The sequence below is a fragment of the Chanodichthys erythropterus genome, chromosome 16 (genome assembly GCF_024489055.1).
Source record: "Chanodichthys erythropterus isolate Z2021 chromosome 16, ASM2448905v1, whole genome shotgun sequence".
Classification (NCBI taxonomy): domain Eukaryota; kingdom Metazoa; phylum Chordata; class Actinopteri; order Cypriniformes; family Xenocyprididae; genus Chanodichthys; species Chanodichthys erythropterus.
This window is the reverse complement of record NC_090236.1, coordinates 39,778,840-39,790,409: the sequence shown is the minus strand read 5'-3', so window position 1 is coordinate 39,790,409 and position 11,570 is coordinate 39,778,840. Positions and strand designations below refer to the sequence as shown.

The 11,570-nt window shown below is 39.6% G+C and overlaps 2 protein-coding genes across 5 annotated transcripts in view; both read right to left on the bottom strand.

Moving 5' to 3' along the window:
• Window positions 1-51: 51 nt before the first annotated feature.
• Window positions 52-1,164, bottom strand: si:ch211-122l24.6 (uncharacterized protein LOC557261 homolog). Its single transcript, XM_067364100.1, has 3 exons — window positions 1,155-1,164; window positions 878-1,034; window positions 52-784 (listed from the first exon to the last, which is right to left on the bottom strand). The coding sequence occupies exons 1-3, from the start codon at window positions 1,162-1,164 to the stop codon at window positions 529-531; spliced, it is 423 nt and encodes a 140-aa protein (XP_067220201.1). The 3' UTR covers window positions 52-528.
• Window positions 1,165-1,935: 771 nt separating this feature from the next.
• The window catches only part of LOC137002987 (phosphatase and actin regulator 1), a 43,136-nt gene continuing 33,501 nt past the window's right edge, over window positions 1,936-11,570 (bottom strand). For all 4 annotated transcript variants that reach the window (XM_067362983.1, XM_067362981.1, XM_067362984.1 and 1 more), the window contains exons 6-13: window positions 11,064-11,262; window positions 8,641-8,819; window positions 8,084-8,240; window positions 7,944-7,999; window positions 5,888-5,949; window positions 5,653-5,793; window positions 4,888-4,964; window positions 1,936-3,295 (exon numbers count right to left, since the gene is read on the bottom strand). In XM_067362983.1, coding sequence (XP_067219084.1) covers window positions 3,280-3,295; window positions 4,888-4,964; window positions 5,653-5,793; window positions 5,888-5,949; window positions 7,944-7,999; window positions 8,084-8,240; window positions 8,641-8,819; window positions 11,064-11,262 — 887 coding nt within the window. In that variant the 3' untranslated portion in view covers window positions 1,936-3,279. The remainder of the gene's footprint in view (window positions 3,296-4,887; window positions 4,965-5,652; window positions 5,794-5,887; window positions 5,950-7,943; window positions 8,000-8,083; window positions 8,241-8,640; window positions 8,820-11,063; window positions 11,263-11,570) is intronic.

The window sequence follows — 11,570 nt, the reverse complement described above, 5'->3', positions numbered from 1 at the left end:
TGACAGCGGCAGTGATGTCTCGCGCATATACTTCAATGAGAGCGAGACATCACTGCCGCTGAAAGAGCGCGATCAGACCAAACGAATCGAGTGATGAATGCCGTTGGACATAGTGGTGTTTTAGAGGTAAAAAATGATATAAATACTGTTCGGTTTATCGAACAAACCGATCGTTTCGTGTCTTAGGACATCAATGTGTCGTCACGAGCCGCAGGGTTTAATTTGGATTTGTCTAAGCAAGTTTTATTTACTCTTATAGTCCAAGTTCCCGCTGACTTGCACTGACAGACGGCAGCGGTTGCAGTTAAAAATCATCATTTGTGTTCTACTGAAGAAACAAAGACACCTACATCTTGGATGCGCTGGGGGTAAGCAGATAAACATCAAATTTTCATTTTTGGTTGAACTATCCCTTTAAAAGACAAAACCCATTTGAGAGAGAGAGTTAACAGAACACACTAGAGACGAAACAAACACCTGCTGAATACTTCTGATCTGCACTTACTTATCAAACTGACATATAGATATTCAAGAATTCTGCAAAAATTCATAGTTTATAACCTCAAGAAACCCCTCAAAGTTGATGGCGCCACATTGATGAGTGTCTGCAGCGTCAAACATCGCTCTGCGCTGCTCAGGAGAACAGTCCACCTGAAAGATCTCCAGCAGCTCCTCGCTGTCCCAGAGTTCATGATGGAAACGAGAGAGATTATTAATACTTATTTTATTCAAATAATCTGATCTATTAGTGACTTGTGGAGAATTAAAGCTTGTGATGTTAGTGAGTGCTGCCCCCTAGAGCTGAAATGTGTTACACACTCAAGGGTCAGTCCTGAACACATCTCCGTCTGGGAACTGAAAGTAAGAGTTCACTTACAGGGCACAGAAGTGGAGAAGATATTTGTAATCTTCGGTAACAACCTCAAAATGAAATCTAAGGTTCAAGATGTCTCTAGAAGTCCACTGGGAGTATTTCTCCTTCAGCTTCTCAACCACTCCTCTCCAGTAACGTCTGTACACTGAAGAACCCACAGCTTAGACCTATGATGGGACTCTAGATCTGCATTGGTTGCAAAACAGAAAGTGTGAGGCAAACTTCTAAATGTCTTTAAAGGATTAGTTCACTTTCAAATAAAAATTTCCTGATCATTTACTCACCTCCATGTCATATAGGATGTTCATGTCTTTCTTAAGTCGAAAAGAAATGAAAGTTTTTGATAAAAACATTCCAGGACTTTTCTCCATATAGTGGACTTCACTGGCCTCCAGACGGTTGAAGGTCAAAATTAGTTTTAATGCAGCTTCAAAGGGCTTTAAACGATACCAGATGAAAAAAAATACAACTGTATATGCTTTATAAACAAAATATGTGTATTCTTCAAAAAGCTTATGTTTTTTCAGGGGGAAAATATGTTTTATAGCATTTAAAAACGAAGTGAAGTGTTATATTAATCAATATTGCCCTCGAACAAAAAGCTATTCACATTTTACAAACAAGAATTCTTATTTGAAATGTTGTAATTTATTTATATTGCTTGTTTTTGATATTTTCTTCAATAAATATAAGAAAATTAAATAAAGCCGAGACCATACACTGGCTTATTGTTAATGTTATGATACGATGATGATGACAATTATTGTTACTGTTGTTTTTTTTCAAGAATTTAATAATAATGAAAAAATTAAGCAAGGAAAACATCCTTAGCTTATTAAATAAGTTTTAATTACTCTAATTACTAAAATCTGTAAATTCAATAAACACTTTGTAATAAACTGAACTCTATTTCCTAAGCTAATGCAGTTGTTTTCAGAAGTTTACAGTCATTTCCATATTTTTCTGTATAGACTATGAATGAATGTTATCCAGTGTGATTTCAGAATGTTTCATCGAAGGTCACATGATCAATGCCAATCTGCTCGTACATTTGATTGACTCTTGGTAAAATATTTCCAAACATTTCTAAGTATGAAAATACATAAAACACCTGGATGATTTGGATCTTTATAATTTTTGGTGTTCACACACACACACACACACACACAGTTGCTGTAAATAAGGTCAGTTTTATTGCTGAAATCTCTCGGCCGCCACTGACAGCTGTGTCACATGATGCTGGTCAGGACGGGGCGCTGCACCCTCGTATAAAGTCATGCAATTTCTACAAAGTTTTCAAAATCACAGCATTGTTAAAAAGATGATTTGGCTCCTTGAAAAGTTCAATCTTTCCACGTGAGTTCAGTTCGGTGACGGATGTTTGTTTTTTGTGCCTTAATGTTCAAGATTCCTACAACTAATATCATAATCTGGACTCAATCCTGATGCAAACAAACTGAAGTGTTTTCAGACTGGATTTTCCTGACAATCTCAGGGGATCAATAATTCAAACGAATCACAAATTAAATGAAAACACACTGAGCGAACTGTTAAAGTACAAGCAGAATATGAGTGTAGCTTGAAAACAGAATCAAAGAAGAATCTGAATGTTGATTTGTGGGTGATCTGTCCCTTCAAGCCTGTTATTGATCAGATTATAACTTCTGTCAGCATCTGAACCTGCTGTCCGTCATAATTCAACTGTGACGTTTATTAAAGATAAATTCAGAGCAGATATATGCATGTGTGACTGCGCTCAAAGGATCTTCTAGTGTTTGATTCTACAATAAACAGTAAAAAGCATGTTAAAATCATTTTACTTAAAAATAAATATCAATCAAAAATGCTGCACAATCATAAAGATGATGACGACCTTCAGGTCATGATGATGAATTCAAAACAGACAAAGATCAACAAAACAAAGAAGAATGCAAACGATGAGAAGTTACTATAAAAACAGTATAAAATAACTCGATAAATGAGAAGATCATACACGAGTCAGTTCTCGAACGCACAATAAAATGCTTCATATAAACATCATGGACTCCAGTTTTCCCTGTGGATCGTGATCAGTCTCGCTATGGATGAATCTTGGAGTAAATGACGCGTGTGAAGCAGCAGGAAAACCCTGCAGACAGCAGCACAATGAATCTGTCCACATGGATAGTCTGTAAAAGCGTTCGCTGGGCTCTCGTCTCACACATGAAGCCCACCGCGCGCGAATGCAGTCAGTGCAACAGTGAGCCCTGCTGGCAGGAAGTGCTTGAAAGTGCTGGACGTGCCGCCGCTCTCAGCCTGAGTATCAGCTCTCCTCCTCTGATGATGGACTGAAGGTGATGGATGGCCGCGGCGCCGCAGACGTCCGTCCGGCTGTTGACAGGAGCATCAGGCAGCGGCACTCTTCTCTACGGCCGATGAAACCTGAACAAACACAAACACACAGAGTAAGACATCTTCACCTGTGTTCATACTCTTCAGCCTCAATACAAATGATCACTGTAGAGTTTATAGAAATACACAAATTAGGGCTGTCAAAGAAAATGCACATCATCTGTTTGCCGGTGTTAAAAATTATTAATGCAATTAACACTGAATCCATCAGTGTATTACTGCCCTCCACAGGTCAAAGTTTGAACTAATTATTATATACTTGCACTAGCACTATAAGGAGAAAAATCCTGGAATGTTTTAATCAATAACCTTAATTTCTTTTTGACTGAAGAAAGAAAGACATAAACATCTTGGATGACATAGGGGTGGGTAAATTATCAGGAAATTTTAATTTGAAAGTGAACTAATCCTTTAAATGGCTTTTCTGGGGTGAATATGATGTTACATGACATTGTTCTCAAGCTGTTTTATTGACATCTTTCTGAGATTACAAGACACATGATACAGATTTCATTAAGTTGTTCTGTATCTTTCAACATTTATTACTCACCCTCATGTCATTCCACACCTGTAAGACCTTCGTTCATCTTCAGAACACAAATTAAGATATTTTTGATGAAATTCGATGGCTCAGTGAGGTCTGCATAGCCAGCAAGATAATTAACACTTTCAATGCCCAGAAAACTACTAAAGTTATATTTAAATCAGTTCATGTGACTACAGTGGTTCAACCTTAATGTTATGAAGCGATGAGAATAGTTTTTGTGTGCCAAAAAAACGAAATAATGACTTTTCAACAATATAGTGATGGGTGATTTCAAAACACTGCTTCATGAAGCTTTACAAATTTTTTGTTTCAAATCAGTGGTTCGGAGCGCCAAATTCACCTGATTTCAGTAAACGAGGCTTCGTAACATCATAAGTGTTTCGAAATTTTAATAGTTCACGTGTCTTTGGCAGTTTGATACACGATCCGAACCACTGATTCGAAACAAAGTTTTGTAAAGCTTCATAAAGCAATGTGTTTTGAAATCGTCCATCACTAGATATTGTTGAATAAAGTCATTATTTTGTTTATTTGGCACACAAAAAGTATTCTCATCGCTTCATACCATTAAGGTTGAACCACTGTAGTCACATGACCTGTTTTTAGTAGTTTTCTGGGTAATTAAAGTGTTAATTATTTTGCTGTCAATGCAGGCCTCACTGAGCCATCGGATTTCATCAAAAATATCTTAATTTTTGTTCTGAAGATGAACGAAGGTCTTACAGGTGTGGAACGACATGAGGGTGAATAATTAATGATAGAAATTTCAGTTTTGGGTGAGCTAACCCTTTAGCTATCCCCCAATTAAAATTGATATACTTTAACCAAGTCCTATTTTTTAAGCCTATTAAATGTTAGCTTTCAGTTATCTTGTGATATTGAATGGTTAATCACATTTCAACCCCAAAAATGAAGGAATAAATCTGTATCCTGCTCCTTGGATCGCCACTTTATCATGGTGGGGTGAGGCTTTGACTGTTTTATGCCACAGTTCACAGTATCCGGCCTTCTGAGAGGCCCTAGATGGGGAACATGAAGCTCATGCACACGTGTGTCTGGTGTTGATATGCTTCACCTGGTCAGATGGCGGCTGGACTCGTGCACCTCCATCTCATTGCTCTTGAAATCATTCAGCTCTTTCCTGATGGCGGCCTGCAGCGGCACACACAAGAGTTCATTTACGATTACATTCATTCAGCAAACACTTACAAATGAGGAACACAACAAGCAATTCGTCCTAAAGAGGCCGTAAACACAAGAAGTGCTAGAAATGCAATGTTTTTTTAGTACAAGCTTTTACAGCGAGGGATGCAGTAATAGTGAGGGCATTTTGTTAGTTCACGTTGGGATGTTTCAGTACAGTTTAAATCCCTGTCGTGGTGATGAGGTTCGGTTATCCCTTCGTTTATATAATGGGGCATCATTGCATAACACAAGCTCAGAGTTTTCATCTGAACAGGTGCACGTGTCCCTCAATGTGACTCGAACTCAATCATGTTTATTAAAGCATGATCTCTCACTGGACTAGACGTGATGGGTGACAGGTGACTCATCATCACTTCAGCTCAAACATGTTACTCACTATTATCCATTCACTTTGATTTACTCTTATATTACTCATTATTTCAGCAGCACGCAACAGCAAAACTGTAATTGAAGTTTGATTTAGCTGAAAAGAAGGAGCTACAAATAATGTTTAGTGAAGTTTTGTTCATGAATCGACTGAAAACAGCACAGACTAAAGCATCTCAGTTCTTCAAATGAGAAAGCGATATGGTCAACACATGATTTGGCCCTCCGAAACCGAAACACTCGTGTGACCAGAGTCCTTCAAACTCGCCTTGTCGGCCGCAGTCAGTCGCGTCCAGGGTTTGTCCGTGCGTCTGTCGTAATCCTGAGCGTCCGCCACCTCCACATAATCGTTGAAGCGGATGAGGATCTTGGCTCGCCGTAACTCCTCCACCGTGGGCCTCTGACTCAGCTGAAACACATTCACACAGGTTCAGATGCTGAGCGAGAGAGACACACACACACACACACACACACTCACGCATGGCATCACGCTCCCATCATACCTTGCGTGAGAGTCGGCGTCTGATCTCTCTCTTCTCCTCCATCTGCTCCTGCTCATTACGAGCTGCGGGACAGAAAAAAAAATCATGAGCAACAGACTGGAACACCGTGTCCTAATCAAACACGACACGGGATAAAAGCCGTCTTTCTAATGTTAATCGTAGTTTTTGCCCGGACCAGACGAGACTGACGGCGATATGCAACTATTCTATTTTAGAAACAGTTTTGATTTCTAAATATAAAATCTAATTAAAAATATTAACAATACCTATAATAGTCTATCAATGGTACTCAAACAACACTGCTTCAGTCACTCAGTATGTATTTTTAATAATGATAAAAAGGTGTAATATTTACGAATTTGATCATGTTTTTATCATTTGGTTGCGAGTGCAGTGCGCTTGCAGAGACTCCGCCCACACGCTCTTCTGATTGGCTGTGATTTTGGACTGATTTGGTTGCGAGTGCAGCAAGCTTATAGATAGACTCCGCCCACACACTCTTCTGGTTGGCTAATTTTGGATTGATTTTGTTGCAAGTGTAGTGCACTTACAGAGAGACTCCGCCCACACGCTCTCTTCTGATTGGCTGATTTTGGATTTATTTTGTTGCAAGTGGAGTGCACTTACAGAGAGACTCCGCCCACACACTTTTCTGATTGGCTGATTTTGGATTGATTTTGTTGCAAGTGTAGTGCACTTACAGAGAGACTCCGCCCACACACTCTTCTGATTGGCTGATTTTGGATTGATTTTGTTGCAAGTGTAGTGCACTTACAGAGAGACTCCGCCCACACGCTCTCTTCTGATTGGCTGATTTTGGATTGATTTTGTTGCAAGTGTAGTGCACTTACAGAGAGACTCCGCCCACACACTCTTCTGATTGGCTGTGATTTTGGATTGATTTTGTTGCAAGTGTAGTGCACTTACAGAGAGACTCCGCCCACATGCTCTCTTCTGATTGGCTGATTTTGGATTGATTTTGTTGCAAGTGTAGTGCACTTACAGAGAGACTCCGCCCACACACTCTTCTGTTTGGCTGATTTTGGATTGATTTTGTTGCGAGTGTAGTGCACTTACAGAGAGACTCCGCCCACAAGTTCTTCTGATTGGCTGATTTTGGATTGATTTTGTTGCAAGTGTAGTGTACTTACAGAGAGACTCCGCCCACACACTCTTCTGATTGGCTGATTTTGGATTGATTTTGTTGCAAGTGTAGTGCACTTACAGAGAGACTCCGCCCACACGCTCTCTTCTGATTGGCTGATTTTGGATTGATTTTGTTGCAAGTATAGTGCACTTACAGAGAGACTCCGCCCACACACTCTTCTGATTGGCTGTGATTTTGGATTGATTTTGTTGCAAGTGTAGTGCACTTACAGAGAGACTCCGCCCACACACTCTTCTGATTGGCTGTGATTTTGGATTGATTTTGTTGCAAGTGTAGTGCACTTACAGAGAGACTCCGCCCACATGCTCTTCTGATTGGCTGATTTTGGATTGATTTTGTTGCGAGTGTAGTGCACTTACAGAGAGACTCCGCCCACATGCTCTCTTCTGATTGGCTGATTTTGGATTGATTTTGTTGCAAGTGTAGTGCACTTACAGAGAGACTCCGCCCACATGCTCTTCTGATTGGCTGATTTTGGATTGATTTTGTTGCGAGTGTAGTGCACTTACAGAGAGACTCCGCCCACACGCTCTCTTCTGATTGGCTGATTTTGGATTGATTTTGTTGCGAGTGTAGTGCACTTACAGAGAGACTCCGCCCACACGCTCCTCTGATTGGCTGTGATTTTGGATTGATTTTGTTGCGAGTGCAGTGCGCTTATAGAGAGACTCCGCCCACATGCTTTTCTGATTGGCTGATTTTGGATTGATTTTGTTGTGAGTACAGTGCGCTTATAGAGAGACTCCGCCCACATGCTCTTCTGATTGGCTGTGATGTATGAATGCATCTGGTGTGGACAGACAAACTGCTTGTCGCTACTCTTATCGCAGCGTGTCTGGTTAGGACACAGTGTAAGTATCTGTCTAGCGATCAGTGAACATGACTCACGTTTGAGGATGTTCCTCTGCTCCAGCTCCTCAGCCGTGGGTCTCTGGCTCAGTCTCCTGTTGAACACACACACGTTCAGCTCCGACAAACATTTGTTTTAAACTCAAACACGTTTTATTTATACGCGTGTGTGTGTGTACCGTGTGAGTTTGGTGCCGATGAGTTGTCTGGACTGCAGTCGCTCCTCGTCCGTCTGAACAGGTAAGATGTTCTTCTCCTGCAGTTCTCTCTGAGACGGCCTGTTACTCAGCTTCACTGCCAGAGAGTCCTTCCTCAAGATCTTCAGCGCCAGTGTGCCTACAAACACACACACGATAACCACACCAGCGGACGGTATCGCTCTGTTTATTCTAAGCATGTACTGCAGTTTTGTCGTCTGTCTCTTTAAATGCTCGACCTCTTTAAAGCGGGATGGATTCTGATTGTCAATGTTTTTATTGATCATCAGCTGGAAAAATTTGTTCTGAAAGTGATTCCAACAATATGGTTTCTCTGTAATTACAATTATAGTTTTGCTGTAGACTTTGCTATTCTTTCACATTTAGAATTATTTCTATAACAATATCTATCTTATTGCTAATAGTCTGTGACACAACGACTGCTTCATTTCTAAATGAGAACTAGGTCAAGCTAATCAATCTGTCATAACCCATCATTACAACCAGCGGACACAAACTGCTTTAGTTTCAGGACTAACTTGTAAAGACAGAATCGTCGTCCTCCTCCTCATCGTCATCCTCGTCCTGCTCTTCATCCTTATACATGCTGGGCAGATCCTCGTAGTCGGATTCGTTGGGGATGTTCTCTTTATCGTCGTCACAGTCGATCACCACCGCAGGGAGAGGAGAGCCGTACTGACCCGCGTGAACCGCAGAGCTGCCGGACCACAACACGCCATCAGTCATGTGACACACATCAGCTGACATGCTATAGAAAGTCACTTAACCTGTTGCCTTAAAATAAACTTCATTTCTAAGTTACATTGACAATTGCAAGATATTAAAACAATAAAATGTATTGTGGTCACTTTTTTATGTTGGAATAACTTAAGATGATTAAATTTCTATTACAGAACAATGTAAAGCAACTTAACTTAAAACTAACAAGTTTTGGTAACCCAAACTTTTAAGACTTCATAGGACTTATTCTCAGCTACATGTGCTATGTTGACTCCCAGAGTGCATTGCAACAGGAAGAAATTAAGCAATTGCTTTCTTTTACTACTTTCTGGCTTATATGACTTCAAAAAACATTTTAATGAATCAATAACAATTTATAGTCAACTTATGTAACATTTTCAGTTCAATAGTCAAGATGACTTTGGAAAACGAGTGAACACAACTAAAGAGAAAGATAACTGCAGTTATATGTAAGTATTCATGTGAATATATATGTCTGAATTCACAGTATTTATTAGTAGGCAAAAAAATATCTGGGATGACCTACTACTTCTGACTAGTACTTCCTACTACTCTAGTCACAAAGTAATTACTAATTCAAAAGCAGTACCTACTCAGAGAGTGTGTGATTTCAGACGCAGTCACTTGCTTAATTCCTGACTGAATCCGTGTTTTGAACAAATCAGTTGAGTTAATGATTCAATTACCCATTCATAGAGACAGTGTTTTGCCACCAGCTGCTTTTAGTTTCATATTTAAATAATAAAAAAAAAAATCAATTGTAATTTCAGTGAAAATGCATCTGAATGCTCCTTCAGATTTTTTTCCCCCAAAACATATTTCAGTAATCAATAATCAGCATGAATTAGGTATCATTCGTAAGCGTAAACACTTAAAATTCATCTTGTGAAAACCGATTTGAAATTGGACATTGTGTTACCATGGAAAAGGTATTTTTAAACATTTTATTTGGCTCCTCCTAGTGGACAGTCTCATGTTTCACTGTTTCACAAATTAATGCACTTTTTCAATCAAATCTTTTTCTAATATTGATAAAACAGTTGGAAAGGTCTGAGACTAGAGGTTCCATATTTGGTCACCATTTTGTGACAGAAGTGAATGAAGATCAGATGGAATGTGGGTGTCGCCTGGTGGCTGTTTTTGGTAAAGCGCCTAAAAACACAGAAACCTCAACTTCAAATTTGCATCACAAGTAGGTTAGACATGTGGCTTTGATTTTATAGCAATTTTACAGTGAAAAATGTTAGTGTTAAAATACAAAATGTATATTTTGTATCAAATTAAAAATGTTTAGTACAACACATTTGCTTTTCTACAGTTTCATTTTGAGTCTGTATTCAGAAGCATTCATTAATTATAGCCATTTAAGTTTACATAGTGCATTTTCACATCTATACTCAAAAGTGTAGATTTGACACAACAGGCTAAATGTAAGAATTTGACAAAAGATGATGCACACATTTTATAAGGCTAGAAAAGAACTGCCCTTATAAAGATAAAAATGTCCCTGGAAATCATTTTTGCCACTACTGTGAACTAACCAATGCACAGAATATGACAATCTTTGAGTCAGCTGACCATGACAGACCACACTCAGAAAAATATTCTCCAATTAAATATACTCTAATTTTCTGTGACAAAATCACAGAAAATATGGAGATTGTTTCCTGTCAGTATGAGTAAATAAGCGTGGTTGTGTGTCTCCAGCTGTAATGTGTCTTCAGTACTGGGTCAGACCTCAGCAGCGCTGGTGAAGTGGGCCGTGAGTCTACGGTGAGCTGTAAGCTGGGTCAGTGAGGCACTGTGACCTCATTCAGACACACCGGGAGCTTCATCTATTCCAATATGCAAATGCTTTCATAACGACATGGCCTAATTATATAAATGAAGACAAACTGATCAACATGATTCATATTCAAAATGGTAAGTGAGCGCTGCTTTGTTTACGGTGTGTATATTCACACTCCAAAGCTGGAGAATCTCACGCAGCCAAAATGAGGATTGTCAGTAACGGTGTTCAGCATTACATTGTTCAAACCGGAGTCGACACTGATGGAGAGACTCAGGAAGAAGTTACAACTTTTAGGATGTTTCTGAATGGTTAGTGGATAAATTGATGTAGTTGATTCAACTCATCTCTTCCATCATAACCTGCAGTGGTTTCAGCAGTATCGTGAGCTCTGTGTATAAGCACACGCACCTCTCCAGTCTCTGCATGGCGAGCGCCAGCGTCTTCTGCAGCTCGTCGATGATGCGGCTGGACTGGTGAACGCCGCCATACTGCAGCTGCAGCGGGTGACCGTACTGGCTGAACGAGGAGGAGGAGGAGGTGGGCGGCACATAGATCATGACCTTCTTGGGAGGTAGAGGAGGAGACGGCTTTCCCTGCAGACACGAGTCTGGACACAACAGAGACAGACAGCTCACATCTACATCATGAAATCTAAAGAAAACTAGGAACATAATTCTCTTTTTAATGCACCATTATAGTGATAGAGCAACATGTTTTATTCAAACATATAAACAGCTATTAGGGCCGATTCGATACCATCTATCGGCATACTTGGGTGCGGATATGATATGTATTGAGATTTTTAAAAATTGCAATTCTTGTGATTCGATATTGCAATGTATTGTTTTTTTTCTGGGTTTTTTTAACACTAGACCATAGGGAAAAGTTGAATCATACACTTATATAGATTGTACA

Bases quoted from the DNA above. Each gene is read 5' to 3' on its own strand.
- si:ch211-122l24.6 (XM_067364100.1), bottom strand. The intron at 785-877 runs GTAAGTGAACTC...GGGGGCAGCACT, and splicing joins CTTCTCCACTTCTGTGCCCT to CACTAACATCACAAGCTTTA.